Raw genomic sequence first — 19740 nt, 5'->3', positions numbered from 1 at the left:
GTTTTGTTTTGTTTTGTTTTTATCCAGTGCCACCTATGTGTGCAGCACTACGCTGGGCAAACTCAACAAAGAGAAATATCGGAAGTCCCTACCTAAGTAAACCACAGGAAGTCCCTTAGTTTGGCTACCAAAAAAAATGAATCTGTTTAAACACACAGACTAAAAGCATCTTATTTAGAATGGTATAAAGCAAGCAGCCAGAGTGGTGGGCTTTGGGAAATGGAAAGGGCTCGATCCGGGAGCCATCATCCTTTACTCAATCAAGCATTTCCTGAAGCCTATCTCCCGTAAAGGGGATACAGCCGAAAATTTGGCAAACAGGTCGCTGCCCTCCTGGAGTTGATAGTCTGGTGAGAATATTCCCATCTTGAGTCACTGCCAACCTCCAGCTATGTTACTTTGGATAAGGAGCTTCTGCCCCTATTTTGTAAAATCAATGGGGTCAGACTAGCGGATCTGCCACTCAAATTCGCAGCTCAACACGTGACGCAAGCATCTGTGCCTAGCAGAGGGTAGGAGAGGCTCCCCGGCTCCCCGCTTCTGCGCCGCCGCGGGGAGGCGGGAACGCGGCTTAAATCGGAACAGCGTTCGCGCTCGCGTTCGTTTTCGCGTTCTGAAAGCACTTGTCCCTCGCGGCGCCCCGTCTACCCCGCCGCCGCCGCCGCCGCTGCCGCCGCCGCTCGCGGAGCCGGAGGAGGCGGAGCTGGCTGTGTCCCGGCTCTGGAGCGGGTTAGCAGCGGAGAAGGCGGCGCGGCAGGCCCGGGTGGCCCAGGCTCGGGCGGGGCAGCGGGGGAGGCTGGCAGGCAGCGCGGGGAGAGCGGTGCCTTGGGGTGGGCGCTCCCAGCGAGAGGAGTCCGCTCCATGCATGCGGGCCGAGCCCGGCCCCTACGAGCCGCCGACATGAAGAAAGACGTGCGGATCCTGCTGGTGGGAGAACGTGAGTCCGCGCACCCGGGCTGGCGGCGGCCACCGCAGCCCCTGCCGCCCCGGGCCTTCTCGCCCCTCGCCGCCCCGCGCTCCTCCCTGCGCGCCCCCAATGCTCCGTGCACCTTAACGCTTCCCTTGGGGCTGTCTGCAGGAGGCTCTCCACCTCCTCCCTCCCCTGGGCCCTCCTAAGACCCCCTTCCCCTGTCCCCCATTCGCCCTCCCAAGCCGTGTCCCCATTCGTCTCTGGCCGCCCGGCCTCATCCCTCCGAAGGTCCTCTCCGCCTTTTCCTCTGCGAATCCTCACCTCCTGGGCCTCAGCGGTTCCAGGCCGCCTCCCTTCAGACCCTCTCGCCTTCCGCGGAGATTCCCTTGTCACCGCTAGGCAGGTGCTGGGACAGGCTGCCTGGCCAATTGGGATGGCGGGAGCGGCTCCCGGGAAAGCTAGGGGGAGGGGTGCAGAACTATTCGACTGGTGGACAAGGTCAGGTTTCTGCCTCCCCCCACACACCCACACACACAAACGCAGTCTCTCTCTCAGCATTGACATGAAGATATGGAGCGTTTCTAGTGATCCTTTGTACTTTGCATTGGCATAGCTCTGGATACACTTGCTCATTCCTCAAAAATGTACTCTCTACTTCAAGTTATACAAGGGCTCAATGAATGAATAATTCTCTGGGCAGGGTCCGTTGGTTGAGAGAATTATTGTTACCCGAAAACCTACTTTCCCCGGTCTTTTTAAGCATTCTTTATTCCGTGCCTACTGGGTAATTGTAAATAAGGACAGGCACGCAGGAGACCCAGCGTACACACATACACACGAGACCCTTCACCTTTTGAAGGTATAATGGAGGAGAAATGCCTTCTGTTCCCGGCCTTGGGGACAGGACAGCAGAGACTTCTTGGTAACACTGTACAAGTTCCGTGACTCGGTGGGACTGAAATAAGAGAGTGGGCTGGCGGGACTGGGCTGCTCGTTTTCAAGCACAGAGGTTAAAGCGTTGCCACTGCTGTTTTGAAGCGTTCTGTTCTGAGCCCCACTCCCTTCTAGAGGAGCCCCTCCAGGTCCCTGCGATATTCTCCCAAGGAAGAAAGTACCCTCTTCTGTAGTGTGTTTTGATGTTCATTGAAATCTCCGTTCACCTGCTGTTTGGAGAAATCTTCCTTTAGCATCAGAAGTTGGAAGTAAACTTAGCCAGCTTAGTTTTTGATTTGCAGTTGTGAATTTTAATCTTTAACTATATCTCTTTCTTTCTTTCTTTCTTCTTCTTCTTCTTCTTCTTCTTCTTTTTTTTTTTTTTTTTTTTTTTTTTTTTTTTTTTAGAGAGAGAGAGAGAAACATGGATGGGTTGCCTCTCTCCAGGGCCCGGACTGGGGATGGAAGCAGCAACTGAGGTATATGTCCTGACCGGGAATCCATCCCATTGGTGAATGGGATGACGCTCAAACCAACTGAGCCACACTGGCCAGGGCTATAACCATATCTTAATCTGTATTTTGCATGGACTTCCTTGACAAAGTTCAGGAAGGTGTTATTTAACATGATTCATGCTGATGTATTTGGAAAAGCAAGGTAGGAAAAGGGCGTAGATGATCTGATCCTGACTGTATCATCAAATGGCTTTATAGTATATTCATTTTTTTTCTTTTCTATAATATATTCATTTTTAACACTAATTTTTAAAAAGCAAAAATCCCATGTTTAATTAGTTTTAAACATAGGAAACAGTTACATATAATCAGTCTGTAAAACACCTAATAGGAATACTATACATATATAAAATATATTGTCAGCCTTAAGTGAAAAAAAGAAAAGAAAAAAGGAAAAACAATAACAAAACAAAAGAAATTTAAAAAGACATTTAAGTTAAAATGTTAACAGTATTATTTATTTAGAAATACAGAAAATAATTAAACATTTGTTAGAAAAATTACAAGCTATGTTCTGCAGAAATGAAAGCAAATAAGAGAGTTGACAAAAGTATACGTGCAAGAAGAGTTTTTTGATCAGAGGGAGAAACTTGACACGAGAAAGCCTTAGGTTTTGAGGAAGACATTTTTCTTAAAAAGTGTGGTACCAAAAACTTCAGGCCAGCTACCATACCATTATATACTTTCTTTTCACATTTAAAAATATTAGAAAGAGGTATACTTATTTGAAACATTTAATTAGTTATTTTAAAGGATAGTATTGGCAGGGGGGGAATGTTTGAAGCATTACTTTTTGAGATTTAATGTAAATATTTGATAGCTGTTAGCCTAGCTGTAACACTTTAGTTACTAGGTGTGTGACCAAGACTATTTTAAATAGTACTGCTCTGAAATGTGGACTTATCAGGAAAACCACTTTTTTTAGGAAAAAGTGTTAGTAATTCCGTTGTAGTTTGAAGATGTTAACTAAGGGGAATGGGAAAAGGCAAAGGAAAAGGCCCCTCATATCTGGTATTGTAAAGCCTATTTTTTTCTATCACTTCAGCGCATTTTATTGCTGTTCGTGTGTGTCCCTGCACCACACAGCAGCAGCTTCATTCATTGAAGCTCCTAAATAGTTGTGAATAGTTTCAGCATTCTCTTGCCAAGCTTATACTGTCCTCTGAAGCTGAAATGGGCCTTTTCTTGGCCCATCTGGAGTCTGACCCATCCAGGCTTTATTGCTAACTAATTGCTTAATATTTATTTGGTGATTAGATCAGAGAAGTTAGGCTAAACATACATTTTAAGGTGCTTATTTGCAGAGAAAGCCAAAGTGTTTTAAGTATCATTTGCACCTTATCTTAATTATTGAACATATTAAATACCATTCAGGCCAAAGGAAAAGTTAATTACCATCTTTAAACAAAACAGAATGTTAAAAATCTTTAAAAATGCAGCCACACAAAACTTAGTTCTTCAGGTTATAGCTTTTCATGGTCAGATTTGTTGGCCAAAATTTGTATTTAACTAGATTTGCATGCTAAACAAATGTCCTTATTACAATAAAGTTAGCATGGGCCTTATTACCCCTTATCTGAATTATGTAGCTACATTAAAAGTATACAAGGTAGTTTTAGTTTACTAAGGCCTTGCTTATAAATTAAATTGAGATGTAATTGTTTTCTACTGATCAGATTATTAAGAGAGTAGAATTGTTATTCTCTTTTTTAAATGAATCCAGTAGCTCTTACCCGATTTGTAACTGATTAGTTTATCAGCAGAACCTTTGACAAACTAGTTCAGGGTTGGCCTAGGCTTTTGTAATACTGTGTCTCCTTAACTGGTCTCCCTGCTTCTAATTTCGTTCATTCTCCATGTAGCAGATAGCCTCATCTTTAAAAAGTATCTCAGATCCTGTTACCCATTTTTAAAATTCCCAGATGATGTCTGCTTTCACTTAGAATAAAGTCCAAACTTTTTAATGGAGGCTTAGAAAGTCCTTCACAATCTGGCCCTTGCTTTACTCTTGTTTCTTTTTTTCTTGTTTATTTCTTGTTTCCTTGGGCTAGAAAGTAAGCTTCATGAGGGCAGGGAATTGGTCTTGTTTATTTATATATCCCCAGGGCCTAGAATAGAGTTGGCACAAAGTAGGCACTTAGATAGTTGTTGAAAGAATGAATGAATTCGGGTTAGTTCCATTTATTTAGACCTAACTTGTTTTCCAAACCATTCCTCTCAGTCATAAAAATTTGATCATTCTCCTTTCTTAAATCCAGTCTGCTGTGGTTATTGGTAGGATTTGAAGAGGCAGCATTCATCCCATCTCTTGTCCCATGTCCTTAGCTCTGTTTTGTCTGGGAGATTCCTGTATTCTGGCAGTAAAGTAGACCAGTGGCTTACAATGACAACGCATGTCTGTTCCATGTCTTGGCTGCCAAGAATTATTGTCCTCGCCAAATGAAGTCAATTTCTCTTTGAAACACTAGAGGTTCATCTTAGAGATTTGAAGGGGTTGGGGAACGATTCTTTAAGTATCCTACCTACCTAATAATAGACAAATATGCAAATTGACCGCACCTTCGCTATGGCCAAGCCACGCCCACCAGCCAATCAGGACAAGTATGCAAATTACCCCAACCAAGATGGTGGTTAATTTGCATATCAAGACAGCGTAGAAAGAAGCCAAGAGCTGCAGAAGGGAGCAAAGCTGCGGAGAAGCAAGCAAGCCAGGGGGAGGAGAAGGGAGGAGCGGAGGCGGGGCCGGGGGGGAGGAGGGAGGAGAGCAGGCGGGCTGGCGGAGAAGGCGGGGCGGGGAAGAAGGGAGGAGAGCAGGTGGGGGCAGGGGAGAGTGCAGCAGGAAACCCTATTGCAGGATTCTTCCTGCAACGGGAAAACTAGTAATAGGAATAAGAGTTAAAGAGACTTCAGGAATTAAGCCAATAGTTATTTTAGAAAAACAAAAAACTTTCTGTGGTCCTTTTAAAGCCATATAGCTTTCCATTCTGGTCTTTGTTAGAATGATATTTGAAGATTAAACTGCTCAGTTTCAAATAGACTGTGTTTACTACCTGTTTTTCTGATCAAGGATGTTGAAGCATCCTTTCTTCACTGTCTCTTGTTCTTCTGGCACCATTGGGCCCTGGAGTGGATCAGGTATGAAGGAGAGGGATAGATCACAGCATTGGTCCTTCTGCAGGCCCGCATCATCTGCATATGGTCAATAATATTTTCCTTGGGAATGATGCTCAGCTATTTTCCCAAATGCTCAAGTTTTCCACTTAAATATATACTTTCATAGTCACCCTTCCCCTCCCTGTGTATTCTAATTACAATAACTTAGGAAGAGCCAACACGGCTTCTTAATAAAGACACAAAAAATGAGGAGTAGGTCCCTTTGAAGCATACAGTGTTTGTTGTCAAGAAAAATAGCCAATATGGCTGGTAGGGTGGTAATTGGACCCAGAAAATATTATTTCCGCTTCATGAATATTAGGAATTTGCCGTCATTTAGAACTAGATGTTCAAAAGATGTGATGAGAAGACAAAGAAATTTTTAGCCTGGATAAATCTAGATAATTTGTTCTGTAGTGATGAATGATGTTCCCATGGATGACCTACTTAGAAGCATGGAGTCTCAGACTGTGGCATGTTGTGTTGAAGTGAATCAGAAGGCCTTCTGTCCTTCGTAGTAATTGTGGCCATGCTTTTTGTTTTTATAGAATACTTCAATACTTCTCAGACAAAATAGAGAAAAGAGAGATCATCAGCGGCTGGCTAACAAAGGAGAATATTTTTGTCCTTCATATTAATATTTATATTAAATACTGTATATTTATCTTTTCATATATAATTTTAAATGAAATTCATTGATATTTACTTGTTATAAAAGAGTAGTATATAAAATATCTATATTTTATAGAAGATATAAAATTTAATTCATACAGTAATTAGAGAGGAGCTTGAGATTTTGTTTCTTTTATGGAAATAATTTTTCTTTTCTTATCAGTTAAAAATGTGTAGTGTTTATACTCATCTGCCATTTTTAAGGGATCTTTTTGAATGTAGGCTTATATAAATATTTTTTAAATATAAAATATTTTTTAAATGTTTTCCTTATCTTTAAGGCACTCATTCATTTCTCAATTAGCTTGAAATTTTAATTTTAAACCTGCTTTATTATTATTATTGTTATTTTTTGGTAGTCTCACTCAAGATTAGGTAGGCAGGCACAAGGGGAGCAAAAAGCCCTAGATTAGTTTCACTTAAACATTTCTTAACTAAATCACATCTATGTAATCCTTTATTAGTTAAAGTATCTGTCATCTCACTGCTCTTCTGAAAGGAAACCCAAAATGATACTAATGAAAACATGCTCGTTTTCTCCCAAGTTCACTAATCTGTCTCTTGCTCTGATGTTGAACTTATTTTTAAAAAGGAAATTGCCCTCGGATTTTTATGAGGAAATGATTTATGTTCTTTGATTTTTAAAAGGTCTTACCTCTGAAACTAGATGGAATTGTTTTATTGTGAGTGCTAAACTGCCTCATATTCTCTACCTAATGAGACAAGATATGAATGGATAAATAAATAAATTCACACTCTAAAATATAATATTCAAATAAATAAATTGAAGTATTCCCACTCTTGGTACCACTGTCTTGTACGTCTATACGAGCAAACATAAGTAAGGCCCTTTACTTGTAGTCTTTACAATACCTCCTGTCTTGCCAAGGTGTTTCCTTTCCCGCCTCTGGGGCCTGCCCTGTTGGAATAGACCTACTGGCAGGTTTGTACTTTGGCAGGAGCCTGCTGCTGGGTAGGCAGCCAGAATTGCCTTGCTGAGCTGAGCTGTGAAGAAATTTGAATTTCCTTTGAATGTTGGTCTTTCTCTTCTGAGAATATCTCTGGAGGTGTAGGGGATCTGTGGAAAAGCAGAAGGGAGTATGGCCAGGAAAGGGTTGTTCTGAGTTTTTAAGAAGAGAGATGAGGGAGAATTGTAAGGGTTATGGTGAGGGAGGGGACTTGAAGTTAACACAGAACACTTGTCAAAGGCCTGAATTTTGCTGAGGGATTCTCAGTGAGTCTGATGAAGGAGAACAAGTCCTTAACTTTCTTGAAAACTAACAGGCTTTTTGATGTTGGTGATTGACTTAATTTCGATCATTTTGTTTTAACATTGTGAACTGTTAAAAGTTAGGTAGGCTTCTTCTGGTGAGGGCCTTGGAGTGGTGGGAAGTAAGCAAAATTTTTAAATGGTAATTCTAAAAAGGGGATTATGAGAAGGATCAAAGGCTTAATGGTATTAAGGTAGGCAGAATTCTCACGGACCATGCAAGAGTGAGATTTGTTTTCCTTTTGATTACCAAGGAGCATCTGAGTTATTGAGTATCAAATTCATTTTCCCACTCCTAACATGGAAGGTAAGGATAAGAATATAGAGATATATAAGGTATCCAGGAGAGTTCTTCAGAAATGGAAATGTCTCTGGGAACATCAGTGTTGGTGGGAGTTTTGTGCCTTTGGAGACACTAGGGAAAAAAACAGACATCTCCACTGTGGCCAGAAAAGCCCAGACGTTCAAAGGTCACAGGAATTGTACAGCCATTGGATCTTCTAAAATGTTTGGTTTAAGCACCTGAAGTTATACTGCCTGCTAAAAAAAATTGCATAAAATACAAGGCCCCATGGATTTGATTTGACTTCACAGCAGAGGCATTCTCCTGCCTGGAGATCCACAGAGAGCGCTGCAATCAGAGTGGTGATTACTCTTTGCAAGGAACCTTATTAGGGCTGTCTCCCAAACGTATTCTTCTTGCTCTGCAGCATCACTCACTAAGAGAAAAAAAAATAGATAGGAGGTCCGAGTTCTAGATTTCCTGATGCTGGATAATCGCTCATTTTAAATAAGGTAACTTTTGCCTCCATTGTGCATAATGATGTGGAATTAGGATAGACGACTATGGATGTTGAGGTGAATATTACCTTGAGCTAGTTGAAGGTTTGAGATTGCAAAGACCCTAAACAAGGCCAGGATTAAAGGACTTATTTAAGGAAAAAGTTATGAAATGCTGAATATAAGTCAAGTTCTAGAAGTTCCTGGACCCAATGTTGGCTTGGCAAGTCCCACTTGTTCTTATAGATTAACTAGTGGCCCAGTGCATGGATTCGTGCACATTGAAAGGAAATTAATTAGAAGAAATATTTTAATATTTATAATAGAAGTGTAAAGCAATTTCACAATCAACAATGATAGATGGAAACACACGCATGCGATTGGTGCCAACGAGAGCTTTATATGTATCGCGCATGTGCGAGTCAACTTAGCCTTTTATAGATATAGAATGAACTTGCTTAATTAGACCTGCTTTCTGATTTAGCTAAACTCTTTCCAGCCCAATGAAGCACCCCAACTTCTCTTTCAGGTAATTGTCAGCAACACAGCAATAAATATCAACATGAAGCAGATTATTATTGTAGATCACGCAGGGAGAACAAAGGTTAAAATATTTAACTGCAGCAGTGTCTGACTATATTCTGCGCAGTGAGAAAACCTGAAGTCATTTTCAAAGTCCACCATTTCTTACTTCTTTTTAGTCGGGTCAAGTTTCTAAACCTCCATTTTCTGGCTAATGAAAAGAAAATAGGATTCCACCGAGTCTCCTATCTACCTACTCCAAGACTTCTGTGAGGATCAAATGAAATGAGGCACAGGAAAACACTTCACAGACATTTGGTTAAAGTGTGAAATATTTCCACCTGGCTATAAAGCAAGTCATGTTCCTGGGCTGAAGAACTGCAAGGAGGCTAGTTGTCACTAGGGAGAGAAAGCCGGATGTTGCTCAGTGACATCATTACCCAGATGGTCGGACACTTAGCATATTAGCCTTTTATATATATATAGATGTTTCTGCCAAATCACTTTCCCATACACAGTTAACCAGATAACAGATAAAATTTGGAGATCTGTTTGCATTTTTAGGCTATTAATGGGTCTGTGACCTAATGTAACTTGTATTTTTTTCATCTATTATAGGCCTACTAAGTGTACTACTATAGGATAGTTTATATTAATCATAGAATATAAGCATTGATACCATCTAATCTTTTTTTTTTTTTTTTACCTGATGAGGAAATTGAGGCCCAGAGAGAATCAATGACAACTCAGGGTCACAGTGTTAATGACAAAATGAAATGACCTGGTTCCCAAATCCACATTTTCTGGCCCAATTCCAGTGCTCCCTTAACTCCTTTAATTCAAACTCATCATCATCATCACCACAACTACCATGTGTGTGTCAGATATTGTCCTAAGCATTATACATCTGTCATCTTAATTCTCTTAACCAATTCAATGAAGCTTTTCAGAATCATATTTTATAGATGAACTGAGGCTTGATGACTTGCCTTAGGAAACACAACTACTAAGTGCTGGAACTAAGATTTCAGTCCAATTCTGTCTCATTCCAAAGGCTGTATTTTTTTTTGAGGGGGGGTGAATATTTATTTAAAAGGTATAAAGAATAATACAACAAATGCCCATCACCCGACTTAAGAAATAAAACTTAATCAGTAAGGTGAAGCTCCTCCCCATTGCATTTCCCTCTCTCCCTCAAAAGTAGCCAAACACAGAATTTCAAATCTGTGCCCTTAACCACTAAGCCATACAGCTCCATTTACTAAATACATTTGCTAGAAGCTAGGGATTCAACAGTGGACAAGAAAGACATGTTTTCTGTTATTTCCTGTGGGTGACAGAGAAACACTTGTTCCTTAGTCTTTCTGGAGATGCTCAGTAGCTGGTAGGAAATACCAGGTTTTCACCAAGGACAGCTAGGGAGTCCTTTGGGAAACCATTGGTGGTATTCTGGAAGGTTGCCTGGGTATTACACAGGCACAATACTGTCTTAAAAACACATGTGCCTTAAGTGATTATTCATTTTATTTTTATTTTTATTTTTTTAATATTTTATTGATCTTTTACAGAGAGGAAGGGAGAGGGATAGAGAGCTAGAAACACCGATGAGAGAGAAACATCGATCAGCTGCCTCCTGCACACTCCCTACTGGGGACGTGCCCGCAACCAAGGTACATGCCCTTGACCAGAATCGAACCTGGGGACCCTTGAGTCCACAGGCCGACGCTCCATCCACTGAGCCAAACCAGCTAGGGCTGATTATTCATTTTAAATTTCCTGCTGTGTTTCCAGACCTCTGGGAGAAGTAGATAATCCCTTCTTCTGAGCTTTCCTGCCCCCGCTTCCTTTCTTTAAATAGAGTGATTGAACATGGCACTTGACCCATACCTCTTATGTGGCAATTTTGTCTATCTTATTTAATACATTTTCCATATTATCCCCACTTAAGATTTGGTCCAAGTAGGTGGCAAATAAATCTGAGTAGAACTCACACTCTTGGATCTATTACAGTGCTTCTCAGTTTTTTGAGTCATCATCATTTTCCTTTATACATACAAAGCTCTCATGCCCGCTGCATTCTAACAATTTTCAGACACTAACTGGGTCTCCTACAATTCAATTTAATTTTTAAAAAATATATTTTTGTTAATTTCAGAGAGGAAGGGAGAGAAGCATCAATGATGACAGAATTATTGATGGGCTGCCTCCTGCACGCCCCCTACTGGGAATCGAGCCCACAACCTAGGTATGTGCCCTTGACTGGAATCGAACCTGGGACCTTTCAGTCCGCAGGCTGGTGCTCTATCCACTGAGCCAAACCAGCTAGGGCTGAATTCAATTTTGACACTAACTATCCTGAGCTAGCATCATATCCTACAAGTTAAAGGTCAGTGTTTCCAATAAGTTTACCCTTTATATTATTTTTTTAAATCCTCACCTGAGGAATTTTTTCCATTGATTTTTTTTTTTTAGAGAGAGTAGAAGAGCAGGAGGGGAGGGGATGAGAGAGAAACATCAAAATGAGAGAGACACATTGATTGGTTGCCTCCTGTTAATGCCCCCACCCGGTGGGGATCAAACCTGCAACAAGGTAGGTGCCTTTGGTGGGGAATCGAACCTGCGATCCTTAGGTCTGAGGGCCATTGCTCTAACCACTGAGCAACCAGCCAGGGCAAGATTACCCTTACTTTAGACACCAGCTGCAAAGTGGGGTCCCCAGACTACCCACACTTCTTCCTGGATGACTACATATATTTGGGGCTTCCCAAAACCCCCTCAGGTTCTATATAATTCACTAGAATGACTCAGAACTTAGAAAAAGTCTATACTTAACAATTACACAAATGAACAGCCAGGTGAGGTGCACAGGACAAAGCCTGAAAGGGTACTGAGCACAGAAGCTTTTGTTCCTGTGGAGTGAGTGCACTACCTTCCTAGTACATCAATATTCACCAACTACGAAGCTCTCCTGAGCTTGAATGTCCAGTGTTTTTATATGAGGCTTCATTATGTAGCATGATTGATTAAATCATTAGCCATGTAACTGAACTCAATCTCTAGCACCTACCTTTTCCCTAGAGGTTTTGGGGTAGGGCTGAAAGTTCCAACTTTGTAATAACATGGTTGGTTTTTCTGGCTGCCAACCTCCATCCTGAAGCTATCTCAGCCCTCTCTTAGTCCCAATGCGTCATTCCATGGGGATAAACTCAAGTATGGTTGAAAGGGACTAACTATCATTGAGGCAATTCCAAGGGATTTTGAAGTTCTGTGCCAGGAACTGCAGATAAAGACCAGGTGTATTCTTTTTTCTTTTTAAATATATTTTTATTTATTTCAGAGGAAGGAGAGAGAGAAACTTCAGTGATGAGAGAGAATCATGGATCGGCTGCCCCCTGCGCGCCCCCTAGTGGGCATGTGCCCTGAACGGGAATCGAACCCAGTCCTCCTGGTTCATAGGTAGATGCTCAACCACTTAGCCACACTGGCCAGGCCAGGTGTATTCTTTATTGTATCACACCTTCCTTTAATATTATTTGAAATTGCAACACTATTTAATTTTTACTAGAAACAAGTTGAACAAAGTAATTTTAGAAATGAAATAGCATTTACTATACTACTCCCAGCTCTTCGTTTGCTCTTAAGAAAAGCTTTGAAAGGGAGAGTTCAGAATCTCTAGGAGGTGGGACTAGTCTCCCCGATGGCAATGCTGAAGCTTCCAAATACTGCTGTGTTTGGGGAGGTGAAATCAAGTGAAACAGTTCATTCAGTCTGGTCAATATGCTAGAGGTCCTTCTCCCATTCATATAAAATCAATAAAACTTGATTCATTATCCAGTGTTTTCAAATACATGGTTATTGTGTTAATGTAAATTCATACATATTAAGTATGTACTTTATATTCTTAATAGTTTGATGCAAGTTATGTGTCACAGTTGTAGTTCAAAGGAGGACAGGAGGCCTGTAGTAGCCCTGGAATGTCTTTAGAGTTTAGATAGAATTTGAGATGTCCTTGAGCGATGGTTACTATTTGGAGCTGGAGAGGGGAGAGGGGGAATGGCGTTTTAGGTGAAGAAAAGAAATAACCCTTGGGGAAGCAGGATTCATCATGGCTTGTTTGTACTTATACAGAGCAGAATGGCCTATTTGAGCAAATCGTGCATGTGGGGAATAGTGGGAAATGAGATTACATAGATGAGCTGTGTTAAATTTTGTATGATTTTCAAAGGCAAGTAGAATAGTTTCACCTTGATGTGGTGGGTAATTGAGAGTCAAGGAAGGCTTTTTTTGATCAGATGAGTTAGAAAGTGAAAAGAATGTGTGAGAAACATGGACTGGGATTTGTATTGTTGATAAATTAATAAGAGGAGAGACAGGAGGAAGGGGTAGAAAGTTGGGAACTGGGAGGCGTTTCAGTAAAAGTACCATAGGGAAAATAGGAACTGAGAAGAAGAAATGAATATTAAAAATTTCAAAGGAAAATTTGACATTATTTGAAGGCTAAGTGCAGAGGAAGGGTGAATCAAGATAGCCACAGTTTTTGAGTTGTGCTTTTTATGCTGATTTGTAGAAAGAGTGTTCTTTATTGGTGAAAAATTTATAAGTCTGTTGGATTATAATCTCCATGAAAGTTTAAAAAGTAGAGAAGACCTCGGTGAATGGTACCCGCAGTACCTGGAATAGTGCCTGGCAGAGAGAAGTGCTCGAAATATTTATTGAAGGGATGAAAGCACGCATTTTACATGTCAACCTTTAGGTAAATTTCAGTTGCCATCTGTAAATTTAAAATATGCCAGTTTTGACTACCAAAAATGACTTTTAAAATAGTACTTATTGACCTCTTTCTAGTAGCAAAAATTATGTTTATTTTAGAAAACTGGGAAAATAATAGAAAAGCACAAAGAAAGTTACAATCGCATTTACTTCAGAGTGAACCATATCCTTCCAGGTGTGTTTTTTTTTCTATGCAAATACATATTCTAAAAATAAAATGGGATCATGCTGATTTATACCTACATAAATGTCATTTAAAAAGTAAATTGGAACAATTGGAGCCTCCAAATAGTGACAGTAACAGCTTATAAACCATAGAATAATCCATGAGACCATGCTAATATGAATCAGAAAGGAAGTTTTTTTTCTTACAGTAGGATGCAAAGTAATGTAGAAGGTTTGATAGAAACAAAATTTAAGCATCATGAATGGCTGCTAAAACCAGTGGACAAAAGTTTGATGAGAAACAGGATATTAACATAGTCCAAAGTATCTCCTCCTAAGATACATATTAATTACAATAGGAAAAATAACATTATAGTGGCAGACACCACCTCCTCCAAGTGATGACAGCCAACATCACCAGCAATGGGACAAAATTGACACCATCTCCCTTCTGCTGTGATGCACTGAAGAGGGTGCAACGTCACTTCTAGGGTATTCCTGCCAAAAATGCAAAACCTGAACTTAATCATGAGATAACATCATACAAACCCAATTGAGGGATAGTCTACAAATTCAATGGCTTGTATTCTTCAAAAAGTTAAGGTCATGATAGATTGAGGAACTAAAGCTTAAAGGGGACTAAAGAGACTGACAACCAAATGCAATATTTGATCTTGGTCAGAAAAACAAAGTTTTCTTTGCTATAAAAGATAAAGATAATAGTGGGACGAATGTGAGGTGTGCTAAAGTCTATAGATTAGATGATGGTGTTTATTGGTGTTAATTTCCTGATCTTGACAATGCACTGTGGTTATGTAAGAGAATGATCTTGTCTTTAGGAAATGTATACTACGGTGCTTTAGCGTAAGGGGTCATCATGTCTGCAACTTACTCTCAACTGGTTTTAAACAATTTTAAGTATATATATTTAGAGAGAATGATCATGCAAATGTGCTTAAATGTTAACATATGTGGAATTTGGCTAAAGGACAGACCTAGCTCCTTTGTACTATTTTTGCAGTTTTTTGTAAGTCTGAAATTGTCTCTAAGTTTTAAAAAAATTTGAGCCAGAGCTGCTGAATTAGTCAGCAATGAATCAGTGAGTACTTTAATTAACTTATGTAGTATTTGTGTATGCAATGTTTGCTGACTTAGGGGGTCACCATTCCTTTTCTGTATTTTTAACTTGTGTTAACAACATTTTTGAAAGTCTGGCATAAGAAAGAGAAAGAACACTGACTTAGCCATCAAGAGATGGGTTATTCTCTTAGGTGTGCAACTAATCTTTTAGTGAGACCTTGAGAGAATCCCTGTCTCTGGGTCCTAGGTTCTTTATCAGAACGTATTTGGGGGGAGCTGGATCAGCTGACATTGATGACTAGGTTCTAGCAGTTCTGTGATGTTGGGCTCTGAGTTCACTGACACAGTCAGAACTCAGTGACAGTGTTTACTCTCAGCCACTTGGAAAAGGCCCAAGCGTTCTCACACAAGTCAGTTGAAAAGAACCGAGGAAATCAGAGCTAGAAGGCACCTGTTAGACCATCTAATTTGTCCCTCCACCAGCAGACCTCACTTGTTCACAGCACACCCTCTGCGTTTTGACCAGTACTCTCCAGCCATTTGTTATTTTTCCAGAGACTTGACTTGTGTTTTCAGTTCATCCTTTGTTTCAGTTATTTAAAAAGAAAAAGAATGTGACTGCTCTTAACTTTAAAATTTTCCAGTTATTTTATATTTAGACTTTACTTTTGGAAGCTGTGATTTGCTAGTATGGCAGAGATTAATAGGCAGGTGGACTGTTTTCCTCGAGAATAACAAAAGGATTTAGTTGATAAGCAGTTGGATGTCTAATGGTAGCAATTATATGATCAGAAAGTGATGGGAATGCAAGGCACATTTCAGAATGAAAATTAAGATTTTTAAGTTTGTGCATTAAAAAATTTTTCTAGGTTAGAAAATGTAACAGGAAAGTTTCTTTGCTTTTATTAATCCTTTAAATATGATACCCTAAAAAAGAAAGGGTGTACAGAAATATGCACTCTGACCTTTTATTGTTAAGGATGTAAATTGGTTTATTCTTTTTTTGAAGGTAATTTAACAATATCTATTAAAAACATAAAAGATTATACATGCTAACTTGAGTTCCACTTCTAGAAATTTATCCTTTAAAAATAATCATTGTAGCATTGTTTATAAAAGTGAAAACCTCAACAGTGTTCATTGTTAGATTATATTAATTATGACTCATCATACAATTGATTCTTATACAACTATCCAAAACTAATGTAAGAAGCTTTTTAAATGTTAGCATAAAATGGATTTATGATTGCTATTTTTTAAAATTGTGATAAAATATACAAAACATAATATTTAATATTTAACCATTTGTAAATGTACAATTTAGAAGCATTAAATACAATTTTGTGTAACCATCACGACTGTCTAGATCTAAAATTTTATCATCCTTAACAAAAATCTGTATCCATTAAATAATACAGAATTCCTTCCCTCTCCCAGGAGATTTTTATATAGGACAGGGAATACTGCCCAGATACATAATTAAATAAAAAAGGAATATTGTAAAATAGTAGGAATACTATGATTCCACTGTGGTAAATTATTATATTAACACTAGAGGCCCGGTGCACAAACTTCGTGCCGGGGGGGGGGGGGGTGTCCCTCAGCCCATCCTGCACCCTTTCCAATTTGGGACCCCTCGAGGGATGTCTGACTGCCCGTTTAGGCCCAATCTGGTAGGGCCTAACCAGGCAGTCGGACATCTGGATCGGGCCTAAACAAGCAGTCGGACATCCCTCTCACAATCCAGGACTGCTGGCTCCCAACTGCTCGCCTGCCTGCCTGCCTTCCTGATTGCTCCTAACCACTTCTGCCTACCAGCCTGATCACCCCCTTACCACTCCCCTGCCAGCCTGTTTGCCCCTAACTGCCCTCCCCTGTAGGCCTGGTCACCCCTAACTGCCCTCCCCTGTAGGCCTGGTCACCCCTAACTGCCCTCCCCTGTAGGCCTGGTCCCCCCTAACTGCTCTCCCCTGCAGGCCTGGGTCCCCCCCAGCTGCCCTTCCCTACAGGCCTGGTCGCCCCCAACTTCCCTCCTCTGCCGGCCTGGTCACCCCTAACTGCCCTCCCCTGCAGGCTTGATTGCCCCCAACTGCCCTCCCTTGCAGGCCTGGTCCCTCCCAACTGCCCTCCCCTGCTGGTCTGATCGCCCACAACTGCCCTCCCTTGCAGGCCTGGCCCCTCCCAACTGCCCTCCCCTGCTGGCCATCTTGTGGCGGCCATCTTGTGTCCACATGGGGGCAGCCATCTTGTGTGTTGAGTGATGGTCAATTTGCATATTACTCTTTTATTAGATAGGATGCGTGTAGAAAAAAATCTGGGAGACTGTCTATATTAAACTGTTAATGAGGACATTATGGGAGAATTTTACTTTTATATAATAAACTTTGATAATTTTTTCTTTTAAACAATGACTATGTGTAACTTTCTAAGCAGAAGAAAAAGAGATATACTTGAAGTATTGTACTAAATTGTGGTAATTTGGATGCCTCTGATTTTAGCTAACAAATAACAGACTTTCTATGTGGTTGCTGAATTATGAACTCATGAACCTGAACACTCTATTAAAGTAATGATTTTTCTCTTCACAGCTAGAGTTGGGAAGACATCACTGATTATGTCTCTGGTCAGTGAAGAATTTCCAGAGGAGGTAAACGTTTTGATTTCTTTGCTATTTTTAAAATGTTTTAAATTTCTCAAAATTGAGCTAAAATGAAACAAATTCTGCTTTTTTTGCATGTGCTTCCTTTCTGACAGTTGTGATTTTTGAAAAAGCTCATATTATTTTATACAAGACATCCCTGAAATACGGTGTAGGAGAAAGAGTCACGCTAGATCTGAGTTCACCTCAGTCCTTTGCATTTCCTATACTTTTGACCTTGGCTGGGATATTGTCATCTCTGTGCCTTATTAGTCTCATATGTAAAATGGGAGCTGAAAGGGATAATAGAGTCATCCAATCTGTGTAATCCTTTCGTGTGTGTGTGTGTGTGTGTGTGTGTGTGTGTGTGTGAGAGAGAGAGTGAGAGAGAGAGAGAGAGAGAGAGAGAGAGAGAGAGAGAGGGGGGGAGAGAGAGAGAGAGATTGTTTCTTAAATATAAAATGTTGGTCATAAAACAGATGGGTATTCCTTTCATTGAAGTTAGGACAAAAGGGCTGAATCCCCACCTGCCTTCCACCCCCTAGTCTTTGAGGCATTAGAACTACTAGGATTCTGACACACATATTTGAAACCCTTTAATATTATCCACCTCCATCATTTTATAAATAGAGAAACTAATTCATTCTGCCTTTGCCTACTTACCTCAAAGGTTTATTGTGGGTCTCAAATGAGATAAGCTTAGTAATGGGAGTGCTACTAAAAGTAAAGTGGGTTTTATTATTACTGGCAACATATTTGTTTACATTTTGGAAGTTCCAGGATGGGGGATTGCTGGTTAAGGCCTTAACATAAAATCAGGGTATTGTTATGGGGAATGGGATCAATGCAGATGGGATGAAAATTATTTCTTTTTATTTTCTTTCTTCACATTGCAGGTGTTATTCGTGCCACAATTTACATTTACCCCCCCCCCTTTTTTTTTTTACTCTTACTTAGGAATATCTGTATAATTTCATTATTTAGACAGGAATATGATGTATGATATAATAGTGTTTTCAACAGTGGCCATATGACCATTCATTGTTTCTTCTGCTTTTTTTCCCTCTTAAGTAACATGGTTAAATAGCTACTACTTAATTTATGAAGTGAAGTGTATTTTCCTGTGTGTTTTACAGAATTAGCATCATTAATTATGATCACCCAGGATGTAATACCTAAAAGTTTTCTATGATAATTTAACTTAGTTTAGAATTATCATTTTAGAATAATCCTCTTGAGTGTGCATAAGGGATTTTTAATTAGTTAAAAATCATCCAGTATTTCTAAAAAATGGGATCATTAAACATAAGGCTTATTCTGTTGCCAATGAGTTATCTTCGAGAAGAAATGAATTTTGATAACATTGTTTTATTTGAGGATTATTTTAGATTAATAGAGTTCTTCATTTGTACAGTATGTCAAGCTTTCAACAAAATAGAATGAAAACATTAGATTTTACAATGTACAATTTAGGGGCATTAAATACATTCACAATTTTGTGTAGCCAACATCACTTTCTACATCTAACACTTTTTTATCCTCAACATTTAAAAACCTAATGTTTAAAACACCAAATTAATTTAAGTACTGCATTAGGCTACATCAGATCTGAAGTATATCTTATATGTCTGGTGCCCACACAGGTAGAAATGTGCTTTTTTTAAAAAGTGGTTTGTCATATACCATTAATATATATTTGCATTTGTAGTAAAACACAAAAATAAGCATTTAAAAGTACAACAAATACCTGTAAGAATAGGTATGGATGAAAGGGGCTAATAAATAGATACATTTACATAATCTGTTAACAATTTTAATCAATCACATCCAAAGGTGGCTTATTTTTCTTCTATATTTGTTTTCAAATGAAGGTTCCTCCTCGGGCAGAAGAAATCACTATTCCAGCTGATGTCACCCCTGAGAGAGTTCCAACACACATTGTAGATTACTCAGGTAATGAATGACCTATTGTAGGTGAAGCTGTAGGGTTAGTTCAGTAATCCGAAAAAAGGTACTTACTGAGGTTTAAAAAATATTAAACAAGAGTGGTCCTTCTCTAGCAGTAAATGATCATTTACCATTCTTGTTTCATTTATATCTTCCTGTCAATTCCTACCCCAAACCCACCTAAAGCCTCAATCTTGCAGTTCTCTTCCCTAATTTACTAAGGTGGGTTCCATAATGATGAAAAGGAAGGAAGAATGGTAAATGACAAGAAGTAGATAAGTCATTACCCTCCTTGAATTGGCATGTTTGCAGAGAGAAGTTCTAGGATAATTTGTTATCAGGCATGCTCTGATGATTTGGAAAGAGTTCTAAATTTCAGAATTTG

The 19740-nt window shown here is 39.7% G+C and overlaps 1 protein-coding gene across 4 annotated transcripts in view; it reads left to right on the top strand.

The window, feature by feature from the left end:
- The first annotated feature begins 657 nt into the window (after positions 1–657).
- Positions 658–19740, top strand: part of RHOT1 (ras homolog family member T1) — a 58771-nt gene continuing 39688 nt past the window's right edge. For 2 of the 4 annotated variants that reach the window (XM_008147757.3, XM_008147758.3), the window contains exons 1-3: positions 659–937; positions 17359–17417; positions 19280–19361. In XM_008147757.3, coding sequence (XP_008145979.2) covers positions 862–937; positions 17359–17417; positions 19280–19361 — 217 coding nt within the window. In that variant the 5' untranslated portion in view covers positions 659–861. Of the gene's footprint in view, positions 938–17358; positions 17418–19279; positions 19362–19740 lie in introns of all 4 variants that reach the window. The other 2 variants (XM_008147756.3, XM_008147759.3) reach the window with 2 other exon arrangements.

The sequence above is a fragment of the Eptesicus fuscus genome, chromosome 20 (genome assembly GCF_027574615.1).
Source record: "Eptesicus fuscus isolate TK198812 chromosome 20, DD_ASM_mEF_20220401, whole genome shotgun sequence".
Taxonomy (NCBI): Eukaryota; Metazoa; Chordata; class Mammalia; order Chiroptera; family Vespertilionidae; genus Eptesicus; species Eptesicus fuscus.
This window is presented reverse-complemented; position numbering and strand designations above follow the sequence as displayed.